This window comes from Centroberyx gerrardi, chromosome 3 (genome assembly GCF_048128805.1).
Source record: "Centroberyx gerrardi isolate f3 chromosome 3, fCenGer3.hap1.cur.20231027, whole genome shotgun sequence".
Taxonomy (NCBI): domain Eukaryota; kingdom Metazoa; phylum Chordata; class Actinopteri; order Beryciformes; family Berycidae; genus Centroberyx; species Centroberyx gerrardi.
Genome location: NC_135999.1, coordinates 8,703,041 through 8,727,518, shown reverse-complemented (window position 1 = coordinate 8,727,518; position 24,478 = coordinate 8,703,041). Strand labels below are relative to the sequence as shown.

The window sequence follows — 24,478 nt, the reverse complement described above, 5'->3', positions numbered from 1 at the left end:
CAAAAAGGCCTGCTTGTATGACTGTGTAAATATTGCGTTGCATTGTGGGATTGACAGGGTGATAAACCGATAGGGTAAAGAAGTTACATTTATAAGGAAGGGAAAATTAAAACAAAAGTTAATGCATTTTAACAGGGACTTATTATTATTATTATTATTATTATTATTATTATTATTATTATCAAGACTTAGTAATGGGTGTCATGATGCCCTTCCTTCCATCATTCAACCCATTGCCCTCCAACAGGGTCTGAATGTTAATTCAAATTCAAAATGCATTATGATGTCTTTCCTTTTGAAGCAGACGGTTGCAGTTGTCTTTACTGCACCCTTGAGTTTTGAATGTTAAGCGTTATCATTGTTGTTCCAGGCTTGATGCCGTTCTAGTTCACCGTTCCGTAAGTGACCCCGTTCGATAGTGGACAGTTTCTATGGTAACAGGGGTGTGCCGTTGTTTTCTTTTTTTTTTTTTTGGCACCTTATGTGCAGGTGTCATGGTAACAGAGAAGATGGCTGTTGCTGAGGTGTAAGCCAGTCTGCCTCAGTGGTATGTGTGTGTATTTTTGTGTGTGTGTGTTTTCTTTTTGTGTATCATTCCTCCTGTAGTTTCCTCCCTTACTAGGCAACATAAACAGATGCATCCCCACTCCTTCATCCTCTCCTCTCCTCCTCTCTCCTCTCCTCTCCTCTCCTTTCCTCTCCTCTCCTCTCCTCTCCTCTCCTCCTCTCTCCTCTCCTTTCCTCTCCTCTCCTCTCCTCCTTGTATTCCTTTCTCCTGAGCCCACGATGACCCTGCCTCGTTCCCCTTGACCGTGTCGTTCTTTGAAGCCAAGTGAAGCGAGGGAGAGGGGAGGGAAAGAATGGAAAGAGATAGCGAAGGAGAGAGATGGAGAAAAGGGAGGGAAGGAGAGGAATGAGGGCTCAGTGGGAAGAAGGGGGATCACATGACACACTGGGTACTTGAGGGCTAAAAATAAATGTTGGTCACTCGCACCAACGCACACGTAGGCGCGCGAGCACACACACACACACACACACACACACACACACACACACACATACACAGAGTGCTGAAAATATTCCATCTTTCGAAAGGAGCCTGGTCTTTGTTCTAGTCGATGCTCACCTGCCTTGCCAACCGGCCTGTTGGTGCACGCTGGGAGAGAAACACGTGACATTAAGCCTGCAGCTGTAGGTATGCAGGCGCGTGTGTGTGTGCATGTGTGTTTATGTGTGCGTGTGTATGTGTGTATGTGTGTAATTTTGATATTTCAGTGAAACGAACCCCCAGTTTGACTAACTAGGGCATTGGACTCTGCGGAGAAAGCTAGGGCATTCTTAATTAGAGAGTACTCCATCTACTCTCTCTCTCTCTCTCTCTCTCTCTCTCTCTCTCTCATGCTGTCTGCCTCTTGCATGTCCTTTCCAACCTCTGTCTCTTTCGATCTATTTGACTTACCCTTCTCTCCTAACAACCCTCTCCCTCTCTCTCTCTCTCTCTCTCTCTCTCTCTCTCCTCCTCTTCCTCCCTCCCTCTCTGACTCCCTGCCAGTCTATTGCTCTTGGAGCGACAGTCCATGTGTTTCTTAATGAAAGTCTTCAGTCTGGTGTCCCTCCAGAACTGTTTAGACTTCACAGTGCCACAGTCTCATCTCCCCTGTTAAACTATGGCACAAGAAACAGCTGTTAGAGTCATTAGAAACATATTGACAGGCGCCCAATCAGAGGCCACAGCTATAATCGAAAAAAGGAAAAAGAAAATATCGCTAGAATGTGCATGTTTGTTTGTGTGCTTGCGCTTGTGTGTATGTGTTTCTGTTGGTCAGGATGTCTAGACCACCACCCTCTGATTAAACCACTTTTACATAATAGTCTCATGTGCATGGCTGGGTTATGCTGGGTAAGATAAGGGCAGACATTACAGTGCGTTATGAGACTCCGAGCAGTACTCCGGGGACATTTTTTATCTCCGACACCAGACACCTTTTGTTTCCCCACCGAAGAGAAAGCAAGGGAGTTATCGGCCGAGGCCTCGTAATTCTCCCTCTATTGGGGACCAGCAGAGGGTGACGGTGTCTCGGCGTCTCTGGATGGTTTCATTAGAACCCAGGGTTCTGCAGGGGGCGGAATGGAACCGTATGGAGGAGGACTACTTAGCCGCTGGCTAACAGAGGATGTTATATTCACCCCACTACATCTTTTTAATTAAAACAGTTAATTAAATCGGAGCAGCGCAATCCCAGCACCCTGTTGTGTGTGTGTGTGTGTGTGTGTGTGCGCGTGCGTGCGTGTGTGTGTTTTATTTTCCAGTGGAATGAGTGCTTGACGAGTAGAAGGATAATGTGGGTCTGATGCATGAAAGAGGCCAGAGATCAGAAGCCCACCATACAGTAACTCGGTCAATCAGAGCGAGGACACAAATGAGGGCTAGGATTTTTTTTTAGGTGCGGTACATAGTGTTCTCAGTGATTTAGTGGTGGAGACCGCTCCATCTAGATCCTCTCTGTCTGCCTCTTCTTTGTCTGTCTGTTTGACTGCCTGTCTCTGTCAGCTGTTTGTTTAGTCTGTATTTCTGTCACTGTATCTTGCTTGTTTGCCTCACCGCTTTCTATTTCTGCCTGTATCTTTTCTTTCTGTCTCTCTAAATCTGATAGTATTAGACTTAGAGGAAGTCAAACTACAGCTTTGCAAAAGACAAAGAACACACACACACACACACACACACACACACTCTCTCTCTCTCACATACACACACACAGCGTTATACTCTGCTGCAGTGCGGTTGCAGACGCGAGACATCAGAAACTGACTGTAAGAGAAACAAGCATTGGAGAGAGAGAGACAGAGAGGGAAGTGGAGGTGGGGGGGTTGGGGTGGGGTGGAGGTGGGGGGGGTTGGGGTGGGGTGGGGTGGGGTCGGCTTTCCCCATGCAAGAACACTAGCTTGTTGGAGTTTGTCTCGTGATGGCAGTGATTTGTAGAGTCAAGGCAATTTGGACAGCAACTCTTCCGTATCGCACTTCAAATTGTACACTCTGCAGGCAAACAGGTGCATGGATCTGGAGTATTTTTTCGGCTCAGAGTTGAGGGAAGCTGTCTTCCTGACTGCAAGGTGCATGAATAGACAGGCAGACAGTCAGACCAAAAGACAGAGAGACAAATGTACATATCCAACAAGACAAGGCAAGTTGTCAGGCAGATATTGCTACAGTAGATACAGATAAAAAGAAAGGGTTGCAGCAGACAAGCAGGGATGGAGGGAGGATGCAAGTAAAAACAAGCAATGAAATATACAGAGTGTGAGGCAGTATTCAAGGGGATCAGTAAATACCTCACAATTTGACCCACCGTTAATTCTTATAGTTACCATTTGGTAGTACCATGATAATATGATCACTCAATTTAATGTGATGTGATTCATGATGTAGAACCTGCAAGATACTTTGTATAATGTTAAGTCTGGTGACTAAGTTATAGGAAGTTGCTTCCAAAAAGTAACATTATATTACATATTATTACACGGCTTTTTTGAATTCTCAATTCTGATTGGCCAGTGAATGCATTCTGAAGTCTGTTATTTCTGAATTCATAGTATTCCCATGATGTCACATGCATTTCCTACCAATATGTCGCTTTACAGCTCATTGGCCGTGTTTGTCATTTGATTGTAATCACCTGTAATCAATATTTTCCTGCCAAGATGGCCTGTGGTGATGTAACAGAATCCTATGAATAACAAGCCGCTGTTTCCACATCTAATTGAATCACTCTGCAGTCTAGTCCGGTCCATTTTGTTGATTTCTAATCAAATTAACTAGCGACACCTGGTGCCAAAAAGACGATACTCCTCAGTTACTGCAGACAAACAGCTAACCGAGGTTAGAAACATGGAGGATTTTTCCAATATGATTTTTCAGAGAGCACAAAACCTTTGATTGCTGGTAAAAGGCTGAACAGCAATCTTACCAGATTTGTTTACATTTCTATGGTCACAGCTCTGCTACAGTGTAGCCATGGATGTTAGCTACAGACGTTTCTATGGTTACAGTGCTGCCGAACAATTTTTTGTCAGAAGCTTGTAAATTACCTTGTTATAAAATGATTTTAGTATTTTGTGTGAAATGATTAATATCTTTGGTAAGTAGCCGTGGAATAAGCTTTGTGTTGCATCAGAGTCTCAATTCACCCTGCTGGGGCTTATTTTGCGATAATGACTCCCTATACATTCCCTATACATTATTCTTTACATATTGATCAAAGGATTAGTTATATTCAGTGTTACTCCCAACTCAGCCATTGAAATATGATTTTTGACAGGAACTGGCTTCTTTTTTTAAGGACTTGATTACTGTGGCAATGACACTCTGTCATAATAGGCCAGAAAACCTATGTGGTTTAGGTAAAATAGGAAGATAAAAGGCGTCCCTTAAAAGAGCTCCACTAACCACTGTGTTCATCCCACAACTAAGCAGGCTCAAATGAGATGAGTGGTTCAGCTTTCCAACGATTCTAAATGTGTGCTTTTAAAGGTGCTATGTGCAACATTATAACATCAGTAGACATTAATATGATTACCGTGAACAAAAGAGACCATCGCCGAGTAGATTGGCAGCATCTACCGGCCCCTACACTGCATTTTACATTGTGTGCCACCGAGTCGGATTTCATGGGAAATCTGCTGGATTGCTTTATGGCACAAAACAGCAAGAGGTTCTTCCAGCGCACAGTTAAGACTTTCGGAGTGTTTTTTCACAATGGCAGATGGTGGAATAAGTGAAAAGCGGTTTATCCTCTGCAGTAAAGCAAAACAAAAAACCTTTGACTGAAGAAGCAAAGATCCTCTTTGCAACAGGAAGCAATGGGGTTTATGGGAAATGAGGTCTTAATTTTGAGAAACACTAGCGCTATCAATACCACTGGTGTCAGATAGAGGCCACCAATCGTCTCAAAATTTTACGTTAATTATAACAAGGAATCACAATTAATTTGCCAATCATATATTGATGTTTAAAAATGCTACATTTAGCACATTTAAACTGAGAATTGAAATCAAAAATCTGTTTAAAATTGGTTGGCATATAATCACAACAGTTACGAGCATTATCTTCTTCTTCTGCTTCTAGGAGGGAGGGGGGCAGGCAGACAGACAGTGTGGTAGAGAGAGTGACGTAGATACAGACAGACAGTCAGACGGGCAGCAGAGATCAGGCCAAAAAGGGCCAGACAGAATCATAACAGCTGACTGGCATATCTTCACATTTGTCTGCACAATTAAGTTGGCTCCACATTATGAGGAAATGCTGCTGTGGGCTAACTCAGTTTTAACCATGTAAGCAAAAACCAAAAACCCTCTCACTGTCTGTGGCAGTAAGGCTCAAGCTTGCATGCACACATGTACACATGCACAATGCATGCATGCAGGCAGGTGCAAGTGTGCATGTGTGTACGCACGCACGCGTGCACACACACACACACACACACACACACACACACACACACACACACACACACTAGTGAGAGCCAGGCAGATTTTATAGCCAACTGCAGCAAAACTCCTTTCAACACCATGGGACTCATGTCACAGTGTAAAGGTGCAATATGTGAGTTTTTAATCCTTCTAAAATCCACCCCTCAGAACCCTGCTGCTCTAGCATTAAGGTTCCACATCAAGCAAATCATTCATTCATTTTCTTTAGCTGCTTATTCCTGTTCAGGGTGACGGGGGGCTGGAGCCTGGACAGGTCGCCCGTCCGTCACAGGACTCACACAGATAGAGAGACAGTCACTGACACTCGCAGTCAGACCTACTGTATGTGCAATTTAGAGTCTCCAATTAACCTGACTTGCATGTCTTTGGACTGTGGGAGGAAACCTGAGCAAACCCACGCGAACACAAGGAGAGGAAAGGACCAGGGCCGGGAGTTGACCCTGATATCTTCTTGCCGTGAGGTGACAGTGTTAACCGCTCAGCCGCCCTCAAGCAAAATCACTACCGTCTAAAAACATTCATACAACTACTGACATCTTGTGAACCATTTTCTGATGATCTAGTCAAACATAAGCTAGATAAGCCTCTCATCCAGAGCAACAACATGATTTAGTATTAGTTTTAGGATTCATTCTAATGTACCATTTGCTCTTCATTTAGGCTTTTATTTAGGCATCTTGGCACTAAACTGTGGTAATACCTGTAAAGATCCCTCTCCTTTTCTGTATGCTTCTGTGTGCGCGAATGTGTGTTTATGTGTGTGTTGTGTGTGTACATGCATGCGTGTGTGTTTGTTTCATGATAATTTGATCCTGTGTCTGTAGTTCTGTGGAGTAGACTGACGTTCTAATCACACCAGATGTGTTGAAATGACACATCTTTTTGGAGTGGGTATGTTTCTACAGACTTAGCTACTTGTGCCTCCCCATCTATAGTTCTGTAGAGTTGGATAGTTGTGTGAACTCTCGGTGTCGGCCATTTGCATGCAAGGCTGGTTCCACTGCAGAGGAGAGGAGAGGCCTGACGCTCTGATTGGTGCAGGAGTTGCTAGACAACAGATGTCCAGGCGGCTGGGAGGTGGACTACCTGTGGAGGAGGATGCTGGGGAGGGGGTGGTGAGAAGAGAGGATGGAAAGAGAGAGAAGAGAGAATATGAGAGTGAAAGGAGAATGGAGGTAGAGAACGATGGAGAGAAGGAGAGGTAAAGAGAGAGAGATGGAATGTGTAGAGAAATGTTTGAAAAAGCTACAGTAGAGTGTGGGATAGGGCTAATAATTAGTGTTAAAGATAGTTGGGCCAGTCCGTTCCCCCTATATTCATTCAGCAGAGGTGGCTCGAGTCCAAAATGAACACCCGGCAAGCGCCACATGCTGGTTAAATTTGCCCTTATTGGGTAAATTAATAAGGTTCACCTGCCTCACTGGCTGGGATATTTTTGAGACATGAACATTTGAATTCCGTGGTTATAAACAGTCTTTAGTTTATGCCTGTTTTCAAAAGATAACTAGGCTAATGTTGCTTGAGCATTAATATCAAAATGTGAAACTGTGATCTATAGTATAAGCTAGTGAGCAACTTTTAAATTAACACAGTTCCTGATTCTGTACATGGAATAGCATTGAAAACATTTTTTATGGAATTTTTTATGGAATTTTATGGAAATGTATAGTAATTATTTTGGTCAGTAAAAATTTCTCTCCGAGGGTAAATTAAATTAATTCACCAGCCCTTGGTAGGTAAGCCAACGTTAATTTCAGAGTGAGACACAGTGAGAAATTTGACAACATATAAGGTGAAAATAGGAATATATGATTTAGCTCAGTTTTTCCCCCAAACACAAACAAGAATAGGGCCAATGTTTAGAACAAAAGCTTTCATCATAAAAAAACCCCAACTTACCTAATACTGTTTGAAAACAAATTCAAGCAGAAATCCTGCTGCACAGACCATGCACTCTGTATTGTAACCTACTGTACCAGTAAATCCTAATAAAGCCAAAGTGCCATAAGAATAAGCTTTATTTTAAGATAAGTCGAGAAAGAGGTCGATATACATCCGTTATCTGTGTAAGGGGAAGACGGGGTTTGTGTGTGAGAGTCAGACAGAGGCAAAGAGAAGGAGATTATGTGTCTTTCAGTAACATGGTGAGGCTGAGGCTGAGATGGAGAGATTAGTGACCTTGCTCAGAGGGTCCTGCTAATCATGAACTAATGGCTGAGCTGCCCTTGTTTCTGTCTCCGTCTGCCTGCCTCTCTGTCTGCTCGTCAGCGTGCCTCTCTGCCTCTCTGTTTGTCTCCGTGTTTGTCTATCTGTCAGCCCATCACTTCCTATAGATGCACTCATTGGACAAACATTTCCACACACACACACACACACACACACACACACACACAAACACACAGATACCTATAACGGGATCAACCTGGTGTGCTTTGCTCCTGACGACTGTGGTGAAGGATGGGCTGAATTGAGTCCACAGTTTCCACAGCGTCAACAAGAACAGAGGAAGGAGACGAGAACGAGGAGGGTGGAAAATAGGCGTCCTATTTTATTTGGAAAAAAAAGTAGAACCCGCTGCTCATCTCTCTCCCTCTCTCCTTCCCTCCCTCTCTTTGTCTCTCCCTCTCTCGCTCCCTCTCTGTCCCGAGGCAAAGCCGAAATGGGTCGCCTCGGCACCGTACTGCATCACTCATTAGAACGACTGCTGGTCTGACTGAGTTGTTCTGAATCAGAGTCAGCGGACGTAGGCCTGTTCTGACAGGGAGATTCGACAGTCACTTCCCATTTCACCGAGTCGAATAGAATCACTCCGGTCGTATAAGTAGAGAGATGAGAGACATACTTGGATCGCATATCAGCCCGGGCTCTCTGTTGGCGTTCAGCAGGGGTACGGTAGCCCCAGTATACCTGCTGTTCTCTCTGTCTGTCTTTGTATGGAAGACAACGCCATGTTCAGTTGCTGAAATTTGGCAGTTTAAGGCTGCTTTGCTTGTTGGCACACACACATACCTCGTAGAACATGATAAAATGTTTTTTTGGGGTCCACTTTTATGTTTGGCATACATCCAGTAAACCGAGCAGGACTTACTTCAGCCAAATTTTGCCAAAATTCTTTTAAAATAGGTTCATAATCCTCACTGCTGCCCCCATGGTATATTTTGCTGGAAAAAGACAAAGGAATAACAGGTGAACTAGCTATTACAGTTTAAAATTTATTGAAATAAGTGCATGCGGGGGGGGGGGGGGGGGGGGGGGGGGGGCTTCTCATTGTGTTTGTTGTTCACTGTTGTTCACCAAGCACATATCAGGTCAGATTATTTTTGTCAAGCATTTCAGTTCTGATAGGGAAAGAGCTGGGCAGACATGGAGCCCACACACACACACACACACACACACACACACTCAGACACACATCCATGTGCGGATGTGTAGTACACCCACATTAGCTGACACCCATGCCCAAACACAGCACTGTGTCCTCCACTGAGTCAAAGCTAACGTGCAGCTAGCTTCAGTCTAGATGATTCAGAAAGCTGTTCATTCAGTGAATAATGAACAGCATTAGAACTAACCTCTCGTTCTCCTTCACTGTTTTTCTTTCAGATCATCAGAAGCTGGAGAGAGAGGCGAGGATTTGCCGTTTATTGAAGCACCCCAATATTGGTAAGCTGCAAGTCCTCACTCTCAAAATGTGCATGTGTGCACACAGGTGCACACGTGCGCGCAAACACACACACACACATACACACATGCACGCACACACACACACACACACACACACACACACACACACACACACACACACACACACACACACACACTCTCTCTCTCTCTCTCTCTCTCTCTCTCACCTCTCTCTCTCTCTCTCTCTCTCACACACACACACACACATATTTTGTTCCTCAGGTCTCTGGAGATTCTGACTATGGCTATTCATCTTCCAGATACAGCCATGGAGTGTGTGTGTGTATGTGTGTGTGTGTGTGTGTGTGTCTCTATGTGTGTGTGTGTGTGTACACGTGTATCTAATGATGATGTATCTGTGCGCTCTCCCAGCTGAGTCATCAGGAAGAGAAGGGAGCCTTATAGTCGCTTCTCTCCCTCTCTCTCTCTCTCTCTCTCTCTCTCTCTCTCTCTCTCTCTTCTCTAAACCACTGACCCTTTCACCCCTTCTTCCTCATTATACCACTGGTCGAACCTCTCTCTCACCTCTTTTGTTCTTTCTCCCACTCATCCGCTCATGCACTTCTTCTCCCCTCTTTCTGTCTCTTTTCTTCATCATCATTATCTCTCTCAGATCCCACATGGCTCTTTCAGGCCGGATGCACACTACTAAGATTTCTCAAATCAGTTCAGCACCGCAGCTGCCATCCTAGCCAGCTTTCCCAGATAACTACGCTCTCATGAAGTTTGAGAACAACTTCGACTTAACATTTTGACTCCCAGTCTTTTAAATCTTAAAGGCTCCATGAAGTGGGGAAAAAACTGGTTAAGTGATGCACTGAAGTTACAACCCCCCCCCCCCCACAAAGATATATAGTGATATAGTGATTTATAGTGACATGTCCTTAGATACTGAGGAATCAGATGCTGCCACTACATATTTACCTAGCATTGTCACTAATGTGATGCCACTGTTCACAACCACACATCATGACCTACACTCGGTACACAGTAGGCCCCCTGTTATTCCATATTCCTAAATTTGTTTTTAAAAATATGAAGTCTCAGGATAAGAGTAATGTGCTTCATGATGTTATCACACGCAGAACAGACACAGTACTAGACCCTAATTGTGTAATGTGTAATGTTTTACACATAATACTTACACATAATACTAGCACTGTATCTTTGATGCACATTAATGACCATAACCTAACTTTGAGGCACAGCGGCACAAAGGAGGATGTAAACAACGAGCATTGGCTTGAGTATTGGAGTATTGACTGCTCTCTCTTTCATTTTTTTTCTTCTTCTCCTTGTGTGTGTCTTGTTCATTTTCTGTCTTCCCCAGTACGACTCCATGACAGCATATCAGAAGAAGGCTTCCACTATCTGGTGTTTGATCTGTGAGTAACACACACACACCCACACTAACACTATACACCCTCTGACAATCATTAACCCTCTACCAGTCTAACATGTTACATTGGTTTACTCCCCCTTCTAACTTGTATACTGGTATTTGTGTGAGGTTAACACAGTGAACAGAAACAGCCTCAGCCTCAGTCCTTATGAAGCTGACCTACATCTCCTCTCCTGTTGGGGGAGCAGGGCTAGCCGAGGGCCTAGGGGCCCATCTGTAGAGGGTCCTAAGGGTAGATCTGTGCCCATACAAAGCCTAGTAGGAGACACACACACACACACACACACACACACCCTCAAGCACCGAAGCATGCGCAGCCAGACTCACAGACAAGTAAACACAAATACATGGCTTTGACAGCTGAGATTTTTTATTGATGTATTAACTATACAACGTATAAAGATGTATGTGTTTGAGTGAAGAGAGATGAAGAACAAGAGAGACTGTGTGAAGAGAGAGAGAGAAAGAGAGACAGACAGACAGACAGAAACATGTGCACTATAATGTTGCCTCTATCTCTTCACAGGGTGACAGGAGGAGAGCTGTTCGAGGACATCGTAGCCAGGGAGTACTACAGTGAGGCTGACGCCAGGTAGTGCACACACACACACACACACACACACACACACACATGCACGCACGCACGCACGCACGCACGCACACATGCACACACACACACATACTGCTGAGCATAGCAGCCCTTATGCATCACTGTCTCTATATTATCAGAGAGAGCAACTGTGTGCGTGTGTGTGTGCGTGTGCGTGTGTGTGTGTGTGTGTGTGTGTGTTTCACATATGGTCCTCTCAGAGGTGTGATACAGCTGCCTTGTCTCTGAGGCATCTCATACAGTTATTTATAAAGGTGATTAATGACATATAGCCTGCAGTATTAATCATACACAGCCTACCTTACACTGCCAGCTTTATGTTGAAATACTACCTCCCCAGAGAGAGAGAGAGAGAGAGAGAGAGAGAGAGAGAGAGAGGAAGGAGAGGGGCGAGCATATAGTGGGTATATATATAGATAGAGAAAGAGATAGAGGGCAAGAGGGAGAGAGAAAGAGGAAGAGAGTGCATGAGTGTGTGTGTGTGTGTGAGAGAGAGAGAGAGAGAGAGAGAGAGAGAAAGGGAGAGAGAGAGAATGGGGTTATAACAATAAGAGGGCAAGGCAGAGAGAGAGAGAAGAGAGCTGTAGTTTTAGAATGATTAATGACCATCTCTGACTATGTGTGTTTCTTTTTAGACACTTTGTGTAGCTTTTGTTTGTCTGTATAGTGTAAGGCTTGTAATGTATTAGGTCTTTGCACAAATGACTTATCTCCATGTGACTTGATATAATCCTTCTAGAGAAAAGAGCATCACGTATTAGAGACTAATGAGAAGGGCATGTGATACACTGTTATGGGATTGTTTACTCTTTTCCTGCTCTCGATTCATTTCCCTCACCTCCCTCTCTTTTTCTCTGCCTTTTCTCCATATTTCCGTCTCTCCTTCCATCTATCCCATCCCCATCCTACCCTCTACCTGTATCACCCCACCCCTCCACCCCCACCCTCAGCCACTGCATACAGCAGATCCTGGAGAGTGTCCATCACTGCCATGTTAATGGGATAGTCCACCGGGATCTGAAGGTTTGTATGACCGCAGGCACGGCTGCAGCCCTGCTCAGTCCTGACTTTATACAACAGGTGGCAACCTTAAGAAAGATGAGACCTGCTGTTATCCTCGCTCTTTTAACCTTCGCATCCATTTGAGGAAGCAAATAAAACTGAAAATGATAGTTTTCTCATGTGAGGGAAAACATCATGCTGTTTTAGAGGTTTGTTTTTTCCGTTCACCCTTTTTTGAACATTCTCCCAATCCCCTTGTAGGTCCCCTAAAAGCTTCGAGCACAGTTTATAGGGGTGGTTTGACCTTGACCTTTGGTGCAAGTCTGGTGTGTAGGAATAGGATTCAAACCCCCGACACTGGAGACACCTAAGGCCTTGCCCTAAATGCTGCTAACCCCCCCCCCCCCCCCCCCCCCCCCCCCCCCCCACACACACACACACACACACAAATACCCACACTTCTACTGTTACAACAGCTCCTGCATTGTTGTGTTATTCAATATTCTGGATTCAATACCCTTCCTGCCAATGCCAAGAATAAGACTCCTCCTGTAAAATTAACCCAGTGTGTTGCAGCGAGCGTGTTAGCCTGTGTGTGTGTGTGTGTGTGTATGTGTGTGTGTGTGTGTGTGCGTGTGTGTGTGTGTGTGTGTGTGCAAGTCTCTGCGCTGAGTGTAGCACTACTGTGACAGGAATAGGAGCAATCACGAGCCAGAAACTCAGGAATTATATGCCATTTGCATAATTATGTAAAAATGATGTTGAGATGTGAAAGATTTTCCAAGGTCATGAATATTCCAATGGTAAACTCTATTCTGATAACCTCCCAAGAGTCTTTTTATGTGGAGTAAAAAGGGAAGAGAATGCAAGAGAGCCCTCTTGAATCGGTTGATTCAAATGAATTCTGAATGTACTGAGCTGTAGCTTGAGCACTGCTCAAATGTTAAAAATGTTTTATTTCAGAATAACCATGTTGGATTATTAGATTTGTAATCTGTTTCGATTTATAAGGAGAGGTGTCCTTCACTGAAGTGATTTTATGTTGTTAGATACTTCATCATCAGGATAAATTATTCCTCATATGTAAATCTTTGTGGAGATGTGTGCAATTGTCATTTAGTGCCCGAGTCATGTTGAGTTATATGTCTGCCATAAAAGAGACTGCTTACAGGCTGTCTGTGTTTAGAGCGTCTAAATGTTAGGAAATCTATTATTCATTAGAGCACACTGTCTAACTGGCCTTAGGTTAGCAAAGACCTTTCCGGCTTATGCACCTGTGTGTGTGTGTGTGTGTGTGTGTGTATGTGTGGGTGTGTGTGTGCGTGTGTGTTTGCTGGGAGCTTGCATATATTTATGAATGTGCTAAATTTTGTTTGTCAGTGTGCCGTGTGTGTTTGTTGTTACCCATATGTGACTGAACCACTCGTTTTTTACCCCCCTCGTCTCCTGTTGCACCACACCTCCCCCTCTAGCCTTCTCCCTGCAGTGTGCACTTTGTTCCCACTCATGGATTTATACACACTGGATTGGTGTAAGTGTGGACTAGAACGCCATGTCTGGCACCAATCCATTCATTTAGAATCCATGAGACGGAGGGAGCAAGTCCACAGCTCCAGTGTGGAAGTGTCTGTGGTCACGTAGAGATTTGGTCCTGTGCGCATTACCGTCCGTCTGTCATTTGTCTGGCAGAAAGGGAGTTGCCCCGGACACTGATTTAAGAGCAGTTTAGCATTGTTACCCCTAATGGTTTGGATTAGGATTTGGTTAGGCTAATCTGATCTTAGATCTGTGTCTGTGGGCAGCTTGTTCCCAGAGCGTGTGACCTCTCACCTCTAACCTGTTTGACTCCGCCCCCCCCAGCCTGAGAACCTTCTATTGGCCAGTAAGCTGAAGGGGGCGGCGGTCAAGTTGGCTGACTTTGGGCTGGCTATCGAGGTGCAGGGGGACCAGCAGGCATGGTTTGGTGAGTATCCATCCACCCATCCATCATTCAATCAATCAATCAATCAGTCGATCAATCAACCAACCAACTAACCAAGCAGTCACTCAGTCAATCAATCGGCCAGTAAATCAATCAATCAATCAATCAATCAATCAATCAATCAATCAATAAATCACTTGGTTAATGGACCAACTAAACTGCCCAGTCATTGAATTTCCTGCTCCCTCCTTCCATTCCATTCCACATCTCCTCCTTCCCTCCGTCTCTCCCCTCCAGGTTTTGCTGGCACTCCGGGCTACTTGTCTCCGGAGGTTCTGAGGAAAGACCCGTATGGGAAACCTGTGGACATGTGGGCCTGTGGTAAATAATGCTTGACTTCTCTCATTTCAACCGTTTTTTACCTTGACACTGGAGCTAAAGCCTGCTAAATCTATGGCCTCACGTGACCTGGTGTGGTGTGTGAGCTCCGTCACTCTGGTTTAATGTGGTTTCTTTTCCTCCAGTGTTGTGTTATGTGTGTGACTGTTACTCTGTTGGTGATTGATGTATATCGGTTATATACTGCGATGCTTGACTGTACATGTCACTTCTTGCCAGGTGTGATTTTGTACATCCTGCTGGTGGGCTACCCCCCCTTCTGGGACGAAGACCAGCACCGCCTCTATCAGCAAATCAAGGCTGGGGCCTACGATGTGAGCGCACACACACATACACACACACACACACCCACACCCACACACTTAAATGCACAGAATTACTCTATCTCTCTCTCTTCTCATCTTTCCATCTCTCCTTCTCTCCCCCTTCAGAGGATGAGGGTTTTACTCACTTTTTCTGAAACTTCACTCTCCTTTTTCTCTTTTCTTCCTCTCTCCTTCTCACTTTCTACAAGAGGGATACTACAATCAGATGTTGCTACCAATTGTTGTGGCTTTATTGGCTGTATGTGTGTAATGAGCGTGTGACTGTGTGGGTTTTTGACAGTTCCCATCCCCAGAGTGGGACACTGTAACTCCTGAGGCCAAAGACCTGATCAACAAGATGCTGACCATCAATCCCAGTAAACGCATCACTGCCACAGAGGCTCTCAAACACCCCTGGATCTGCGTATGTGTCTAACACACACACACAAACGAAACAGAAAAGCAGAAACACACATGCAAAGATGCAGACACAGTAATACAGACACACACTGATAATGATTAACTAGATAACAGAATACCTCACTACCAGCCACAGTCCTGCCATAAGATGCAACAAACACATACACATAGTTCGCCGCACTCACACTTCCCATACACATCCATACATTTTACTCTCTTTTTCCTTCCCTCCTAATCCTCATATCCTCCCTCATCTTCTTCCTGCAGCAACGGTCCACCGTAGCTTCCATGATGCACAGGCAGGAGACTGTGGAGTGCTTGAAGAAGTTCAACGCCAGGAGGAAACTCAAGGTGAGACTTCTGGCAATCCTTCCTTTCTCTATTAATGTGACTCAAGCCATCCAGCCATCTCTTTCTCCGCTCTCTCACTCCAGTCTTCTCGAGGTAACTCTGAAAGGATAGCTTGTTCTTTAAAACCTTCAAGTTACCTTGCTGTTCTCCTCTTTCTTGCTCTAACCTGATGATCTTCTTCCTATTTCTGTCTCATATTCTATGATTGCCTAACTGCTCCAACTTTTCTTTCCTTTCTTCCTTCATTCCTTCCTTCCTTCATTCCTTCCTTCCTTCCTTCCTTTCTGTCACTGCAGGGAGCCATATTGACCACTTTGCTGGTCACAAGAAACTTCTCAGGTATGTCTCTCTCAGCCTGGTGACCAGGACCTGGTTTCCCAAAAAGCATCTTAGCACTAATGTTATCTTTGTCTGTTGGCTTCCAGTGGAACACAGATCATCTTGAAAAACAGATAGGAGGCTAGAAAGCTTCTTTGCTTCTAATGATGGAGATTGTAGGGTTGGGTGCTCTATGGAAAAAAGGGTCTTCTAGTCATGAGGAAAAAGAGATCCAAGGCACTACAAAATGGTTTAAAAAGCCTGTGCAGACAATTTTTTACTTTTCATAATGAGTAGCCAAATAGAATAAAGGCGTTTTAACCTATTTTGTAGTGCGTTGGACCTCTTTTTCCTCAGAACAAAGACGATCTTGGCACTAAGATGTCATCGGTAAACACAGTCCTCTCTCTCGCTCTCTTTCTCTCTCTCCCCTCTCTTTCTGACTCTTTGCTCTTCCGCTCTATCTCTGTCTTGCGCTCTCTCTCATACCTTTTTGCATGTGTTTCCTTTGACCTGCCTCTGTTTTCTATTTTCTCAGTCTCTTACTTGCCTGCTTTACCTCTCCTTCATTCTATTGTAAAATGCATTAGCCACCTGTTCGGATTCTTTCAAATCTATTTACTTTTCAGTTAAACCAGACACTGATACATTTATCTCTCTTTTTATTCATCATTTTCTTCTTTTTTCAAATTTCTTTCCTTGTTTTTTTTTGGATTGTGGTATCCATTTGAGGTAAGATTTCTGGAATGACAGGGAAGTAGGTGGGGTTGTGCCCAACCAATAAGCAGTGATGTTTGACCTTGTTTGCTCTTATTCTACTAGCCAGTCTCATATGCATGCAAGATTAGTTGTTTGGTACTCATAAGAGCAATGATGAATTTTCAACCTCATGCTTGCAAATCAGGAGATCTGGGATCGGAATTAAATTTATAGTAGAATACAGCATGCATTTTGAAATGCATGTTAATGCAATGTAGTGTATGGATTGTTTATACAGAGAGAGAGAGAGAAAGAGAGAGAGAGAGAGAGAGAGAGAGGAGAGAGAAGAGAGAGAGAGAGAGATTGTATGTGTGTGTGCTAGTGGGTGCATGCATGTGTATGCGTGCAAATGTACATTTAAGACAAACACTGTGTGAGTCTGTTTGAGATAGGTAGTTTATCCTTTTCGGCACCTGCTGGATACACATCCAAGCAACCACCCACCCTTTAGCCACTCGTATGTGAATTATGATGTAGGAGAACAGCCTTGCATAAATAATGATTCCATCCAGACTGCATTGCGTTATGGTCGTTGAAATTTGCACCTGGCGTTTGGAGATAAGCACAGCTGACTGATATGCTTGCTGCATGTTAGCATAGCCTCAGGCTTAGGGTTCTGTTGGTGAACTCTGATGCTGAAGTCTCTGTTCTCTCTCTCCCTCTACAGCAGCCAAGAGTTTGCTCAACAAGAAGGCAGACGGCGTTAAGGTGAGTTCCTTTGCGCAGAAATGAAAAGGCTTTGTTTCTTGCATTAATTGGATGGAACGTTCAGTGTGTGAGGAACCTTATGGATGTGCATTGTGCACTTATGACATCATCATTCAGGGACAGTCACTCCTAGTGGTGGGCAATGTTTTTTTTGTAGCTCTATCTCACAGTTGTTCTCGTGACGTAGCAGACCACATTGATTCTGTGTGAGTTATCTTTATAGTTAAATTCATGCTTTTTAAAATACTGGTCTCCTTCGTGTGTCTCTTCCTCCCTGTATTTCCTCTGTAGCCCATGTCATTTATTTTCTATTGTCACTTAATCCTTGCTTTAGAGCCCCTGTAGCACTGTATCCTAGTTTATCTCTGTGTGTAGGGCCCAATCTGAAATCAACACAGAAGTAGAGTTGTGTGTGCACGTGTGAGTGTGTTTTTGTGTGTGCGTATCTGCGCGCACATACACCTTGTGTGTGAATTATGTGTGCTTGACTAATGCTGTGTGCCTGTGTTGTATGTGAGTGAGAGTTGATTTGAGATTGGACCTCTGCATACATTCTATGAATCAGAGTCACTGTGTTTGGGTCTTACTCAGGACTATGTCATGCTGCATGTTCCATTCCAGAGTTTATCCCTGCCCCCATGTGTCCCCATCCCTTGAAGGAACAAGCACGTAATGTGTGATAAGCTGCTACCTATGTGGCTCTGTGAAACCAAATACAAAAGCCTAATTTTTCAGCCCTGGGATTAGAACCTGGGACCCCCACATGAAAATCTGCTGCCCTGCCAAGTGAGCGAAAGCACCAGTGTGGCTATAAGAGAAGCTTACAGGTATCGTAGCTTTGTATCCTGCGATTGCACATGCGCAGTGGGGTTTTTGAAATTTTTGGGGCCGACAGAGTGACTTATATGAGCTGCTGGTTGCAGCTAAAAAAACAAACAGAGGTAGTCATCACTGACATTGGAGACAGAAATTGGGGGGCAGGATATCTGCAGTGAGAAGTGTTGATTATGTGGTCAGTCTTCTCCACACACTGGGCAAGTTGCCCCATGAGTTCTTGGCTCCAGTGACCTCTCAAAACCATAGAGATGTTAAGATCCCTACGGAAAAAAAAATGTAATTCCTTGGCAATCAAAGTACCATTTACCATGGAATGAGAATTCTTTTTGCTAAAACTAGTCAAGGTAGTCGAACACAAACAAAGCCCTGCATGTGACTTCAACTAGCATGTTGTATTGATTTCTGGACCCATGTCAGCAATTGTGTGGAAACAATAAGCAAGGCTCAGCAGGCAAAAAATGATCAAAATAGGGAAGGGAGCCGCCAGTGATGCAAAAATATCAATATTTATTGGGTACCTGAAAACGTATGTGGAGTTCCAAAAGCACAAAATAATAATGAGGTGGCTGTGAAAGTCTACACAGTTGAGGCTAATTTATACTTCTGCGTTGAAGTGTTGCCGTAGCTACGCCGTAGGTGCTTGCGTAGCCGGTATAGCTTACATGTACCTCTCCAAAAATGTAGCTCCGCGTAGGGCGACGCAAGACTGTAAGAACTGTGATTGGCCTGCTTTGTATTTCCTCCTACCTGTATCTGGTTAACGTCCACCGATAGTGAAGACAATGGAGCAGATCATCGAGAGAGACTAGCTGAAGAGGTTCGCAAATATGTTCATTTATACGACACCTCATTTCCGAATTATTATAAAGGTTAGCAGAGGTCACTGAATTTGTGGTGAGAAAAATCCCAGAACATAGGTGTTAGAGATTGTAAACACTACGACTTCTGTTGTTATTACTTCCGTGCTAACAAAGCACGACACTGCCATCTAGCGTTTCAGTGGTCTACGCGCACAATCACCAACGCAGAACTATAAGTGCTCGCACCGCCGTGGACACCTACGGCATAGCAACAGCGACACTACGCTGCAGAACTATAAAACAGCCCATATACTGTAGGCACATAACACACTTTATACTTGATGAAGCCATTGTCAGCAAAATGTGTTTTGTGCCTGTATCCACGAAGCCTTTCACAACCATCTCATGATTATTTCGTGCTTTTGCATAATTTGGAATTCCACATATGTTTTCAGGTACCCAATAAATATTGATATTTTTGCATCACTGGCGGCTCCCTTCCCTAGTTTGGACTCCTGTCAAGATTTGTCCGAGCATTCTGATAGGAGGCCTAGTTCCTCCCCTTATCCACTCCCTTTCGCAGATCACATCAGGACTCAGGGACTTGGTGGGAACAATAGGACACCCAGTCACCTCAGATCTTTCAATCAGACTGAGTAGGGACACATGAGGTGGGATGCTTATTTTGGAATGGAGCGCAGCCAGGGCTGTGTGTGAGGTGTGTGTGGGTGTGTGGGGGGTGAGTGTATGTGAAATGTGTGTGTCATGTCCCCTCTACACTGCCCCCTACAGGTCAACAACAAAGCCAACACAGTGACCAGTCCCAAAGACACAGGCCCTGCCCCTGCACTGGTATACACACACAACCTCACCCACACCTTCATCCACAAAACCCCTGCACCTCCCTACCTCATACCCCCCCCCCCCTGTGGAGGAGGTACAGGTTCACCCTACCCTCTCACGCAGGGTCAGATAAACTCCTGTTTGACCTCAGCCTTAAAAACCATAAGAACCTGATGAATTTGAAACAGGATTTTAACCGGATGTATGAGAATAGAGAGACTGTTCCGTGGGTGATAAGTTGGGACAAGTAAAGATGTGATGAGTGAAACAGACTCTTATATATCTAGTTCAAGGTTAGGCTATCCCTGAATGAAGGGCAGGCTTTTGTCACCGCACAGCATGTCCCAGCTCCAGCACATTTGATGCAGCTAACCTTGAGATAGAATGTTTTCATAATTCAGATTAATGTGTTCATTCAGTCATATGAATTCGCATAGCATGCATGGCGCATATAGAGCTTGGCTAGTTTGGATTCGCTGGATCGGTATAATGTTCATGTTGGACTGGAACAATAAGCCTGGACACATGTTTGGATTGGGCTTCGAATAGTGTGGTCCTGGATCTGTAGTTAGGGGCAACCTCTACCTCACCCCCCCCCTCCCGATCCCCTTTTCCACTACAAGAATCCCTCCACTCTCCTTCCTCATTACATACCGCCGCCGTCTTTGTGCTCCTCCCAGACTGCAGTGTCATAAAATGCACTTCACAGTTTTCCATGTGGCATTCAAATAATAAAATTCTTGGCAAATAGTTGTCCAAGGCTGTGTTGTTGTGCTCAGGCTTCTCTGCTCAGATAGTTTGGCTGTGCACGGATGCAAGGATGGCTCACTACGATGCTACATGGCCGATCGTTTTTTCTGTCACTCATTGGCTTGCGCATGGTGTTTGCTGACTGGCTGTCGACATCAGGTCACATGACTGCTGCTCTGCATGATGTCAGTGGCTTTCTGTGCCCTCATTTGTTGTCATCGCGCATGAGAACAGGCACATACCACCTCTCTCTTTTTCTCTCTCTCTCCTCCTCTCTCTGACATCACACACACACACACACACACACACACACACACACACACACACACACACACACACACACACACACAGAGGCAGGCTGTCTGTTGATGTTATAATCTAGTGTAATCTGGGTGAGTGATTAGAAGGGCTGAGCTGGTCATCAGGATCGATTCCACTAAAGCCCTGCGCAGAGACACAGACATCTGATTAACAAGACAGGACACTGGGTTAGAGAGGAAGAAGCAGATGCAAAAAGACATAGAGCAGCAATACCATGCAGGAGGAGGGGCAGCAACATGAGGAAAGAGGGGGGAAATAGAATTAAAGAAGGGTTTATCTAGTAAAAAATGCTTTATGTCAAGGGAATGAGTAGATAGAGAGAGAGACAGACAAATAATGATATGCCATAGATAGCTCAGTGATGTGCTATTGAAGGATTAAAGCTGCAGGCTCAAAGTAAGCAGTAGTCCACCTACTCAACCCTCAAACTCTATGAGAAATAACACACACACACACACACACACACACATGCACGCACACACACACACACACAATTTTCTTTACCTCCTCAACAATCTTTTTTTTGTGCCATCTTACCTTTTCTGCCCTTCTTTAGTCACATTTTCTCTGTCATCTGTTCTCTGTAGGAACCACAGACGACTGTGATCCACAACCCAGTGGACGGGAACAAGGTATTACAACATAGCCTCAGTTTCCATTTTCAGTTTCATACATGAGCATGTAAACTGTATTTGATCCTGTATTTAGTCCCTTTCCTGTTGCATGGCCTTCAAGTCAAGGTCTAGTCAAGGTCCCCTAAATTGAGATTTCGGAGTCTAATTTACTGTGTAGGTCAGAGTTTTGTAAAACAGGCGCGTGTAGATTTGCTGAATGATGTTCAGCTGATACACAATATGTGTCAAACAAAACTTTGTGAACCGTAACTCTTCTGCTCTGTGCTTGGATTCCAAAATTTACTCGCAGTGATCACAGTTATTGACGGACAGAGATCAGGAAGCAATTTCCCTACAGAAAATGGACACTGCTCTATCCAGAATAATGGATTATGGTTTCAGACTGACGAGGATGTCTGTCAGCAAGATATTTAATGTAGTTTCAAAATGAATGGGATACTATGAGTAGTGGAAGGTAATGTGACTCCAAATTATGCATTTACTAACACACTTTTATGCATTGAGCAACAATCATGGTGTGTTCAAGGTTGCAGAGAAAGGATGGAGATAAGCAAAAAACTCAATAACACTGGTATTTTCCCCCACCAGCTTTAGTAGATGATGTAACAGTCCTCATCCTATACTATGTTACATAAACAAAGAATATGGGATTCTGATACTCTTTTCTAAATTCTAAATATTTGCATTCATCAGTATTGCAAAAATCAGAGTTTGAGACTTGATTTTGTTTGAACATTTTTATGTCCTATTGCTCATTCATACACACATTGCATGTAGAAAATGCTAAACTGTATATCTTGTCACTCTTAAGGAGTCCATTGAGAGTGCCAATACCACCATAGAGGATGAGGATGTGAAAGGTAGGGACACTTTAACTAGTCTTTTCTGCCGGTGTCTGCTTTTCTCTGGCTTACACTTCTCACCTACACTGTATTGTTACAATAACTGGTCCTCACCTTTTACAACAGCCTGAATGTCCCCAAATCACTCCAGCGTATGTTCATTCTCTTTTGAAATTCACTAAAAATGCACAACAGTTGAACTATTGCACCTTTCCTCTGGCTGTCAGCTCCTTTTGCAAAATGTGATCCACCTTGTTCCTTCTCTTTGGTCTCCTCCTGCTCTTCCTCCTGCCCTCCCGTCTTTCTGTTTCTCCCATTTATGGCCGACGTTGACAATGAAATTGGTTACACTGATAACACATCTTGCTTTCTCTGTTTGTTTTTTTTTAAACCTTTTTATGTTTTTGCATATTACCGAATGTTCTTCCTTCCTATTTCTGAAAGTCACTTCTTTTTTCTTCCTTTTCCCCTTGTTGTTTTGTTGAGAATATCCATTTTTTTCCACGATCCCTGTCCTACCTTTGTCCACACGCATACACCTTAAACAACCCTCATCTCCGTTACCCTTCACACACACTTGAAACCCGCCCACCGACCCACGCAACCTCCGCCAGCCCGTCGTCTGGGCAGCTTAGTGAGCGGTATCTTGAGCTCAAAGGGCCGTTCCTCCCAGATGTCTGAGCCAAGGCAGACTCCCACCTCCTCAGTCCAGAGTAAGTCCCTCCAGAGTGGGGGAGACGCCTCGCTTCGCTCCCCTCCCGCTACCCAGTCATCACTGGAGAGAGCTGCTCTCCCTGCATACAGTGTACTATACAAGTCCTGTGCTCCCGACTCCCTCCCTGGCCCATCTCATCCAGCCAACACAGAGGAAACCCATAGTGTCCCATAGGATGTTGGAGAATGTTGTTCCTTGCATTGCATTTTGTACCCCTTCCCCTCTGGTTTTAATGAACTGAAACCTGTTTTTGACCCCTGACGTTCTGCCTGCTCCTCCCTGTTGGTTTATTCTTCACTATTTAGTTTGAAGAAGACTCTCCTGTGCTGCATATTTCTGTCTTCAAGATACAAATTCTCGTCTCACTTCTCTCTTCCATTTGCCTTCTGTTCTGACTAAACCCAAACATTGACTCATATGGTGTAGAACTGAGTCACACACACGCAGACACACATTGGTGTGCACACATTACCACACAAGCATTAGGCAATGCTCATAGGGCCCTTACTTCTTGTTGATTATAAGACTTAAAAGAATTGTCTATGGCTGTGAAGGCAATGGAGGTGAAGGAGGTATTGATTAATTATTTATTATTCAACATGTCTTTTTGTTGCGCAAATTATAAGTCATTTTTTCACTATCCCCCAGCCTGCACCAATAACAATAAAGGTAACTGTCAACATCTCTTAGTTAAAACCGCATTTGTAGCAAGTAACTGCATCATTGGTTTATTTTTGGTCGTGTTGAGCTCTGTTGGGTGAGAGGAAGCGTATCATCCTACATGTTCTTGCCTGGTGTCGCTATTAGTCATGGGAGGCTTTCTATTTTGTTACTCAGAAATGAAACAACAGAAATTCTGTGAAATACATTTTTTGAGCGCCTTCCATTTCTAATAACTTTGGTATCCTGCTAATTTGTAGACTAGCACCCATGTGAAACTGGTTTGATATCAATTTCCTTTATCTGCACTCAGACCTGCATTTTCCTGATATACAGTAATATCTGGCAATTTTCACATCAGTGTGTGATATCTAGTTGATGATGTTCTGTGATTTTGTGTCGTAGCTCGTAAACAGGAAATTATCAAAGTCACTGAGCAGCTGATTGAGTCTATCAACAATGGAGACTTCGAGTCCTATGCGTAAGTTTCTCTCTCTGTGATTCACAATCTTTGTGTGTGTTTGTGTTCGTAGGTCTATAATGCCTAACTAACTATTCTCACTTGCTTTGCCGACTCTGTCTTCTTTACTGGTGTAACAGGAAGATTTGTGATCCTGGGCTGACCTCCTTTGAGCCCGAGGCCCTGGGCAACCTGGTGGAAGGACATGACTTCCATCGCTTTTACTTTGAGAATGGTGAGTTAAAGGAA

At 44.1% G+C, this 24,478-nt stretch overlaps 1 protein-coding gene across 1 annotated transcript in view; it reads left to right on the top strand.

The window, feature by feature from the left end:
* The window catches only part of camk2d2 (calcium/calmodulin-dependent protein kinase (CaM kinase) II delta 2), a 36,128-nt gene that overhangs the window by 7,874 nt on the left and 3,776 nt on the right, over window positions 1-24,478 (top strand). The window contains exons 3-20 of the mRNA XM_071923233.2: window positions 9,091-9,150; window positions 10,502-10,556; window positions 11,100-11,165; window positions 12,134-12,206; window positions 14,046-14,148; window positions 14,404-14,487; window positions 14,725-14,819; window positions 15,112-15,234; window positions 15,498-15,581; window positions 15,878-15,920; window positions 17,326-17,366; window positions 19,796-19,855; window positions 21,505-21,549; window positions 22,364-22,412; window positions 23,009-23,107; window positions 23,758-23,778; window positions 24,175-24,250; window positions 24,370-24,464. Coding sequence (XP_071779334.1) covers window positions 9,091-9,150; window positions 10,502-10,556; window positions 11,100-11,165; window positions 12,134-12,206; window positions 14,046-14,148; window positions 14,404-14,487; window positions 14,725-14,819; window positions 15,112-15,234; window positions 15,498-15,581; window positions 15,878-15,920; window positions 17,326-17,366; window positions 19,796-19,855; window positions 21,505-21,549; window positions 22,364-22,412; window positions 23,009-23,107; window positions 23,758-23,778; window positions 24,175-24,250; window positions 24,370-24,464 — 1,272 coding nt within the window. The remainder of the gene's footprint in view (window positions 1-9,090; window positions 9,151-10,501; window positions 10,557-11,099; window positions 11,166-12,133; window positions 12,207-14,045; window positions 14,149-14,403; window positions 14,488-14,724; window positions 14,820-15,111; window positions 15,235-15,497; window positions 15,582-15,877; window positions 15,921-17,325; window positions 17,367-19,795; window positions 19,856-21,504; window positions 21,550-22,363; window positions 22,413-23,008; window positions 23,108-23,757; window positions 23,779-24,174; window positions 24,251-24,369; window positions 24,465-24,478) is intronic.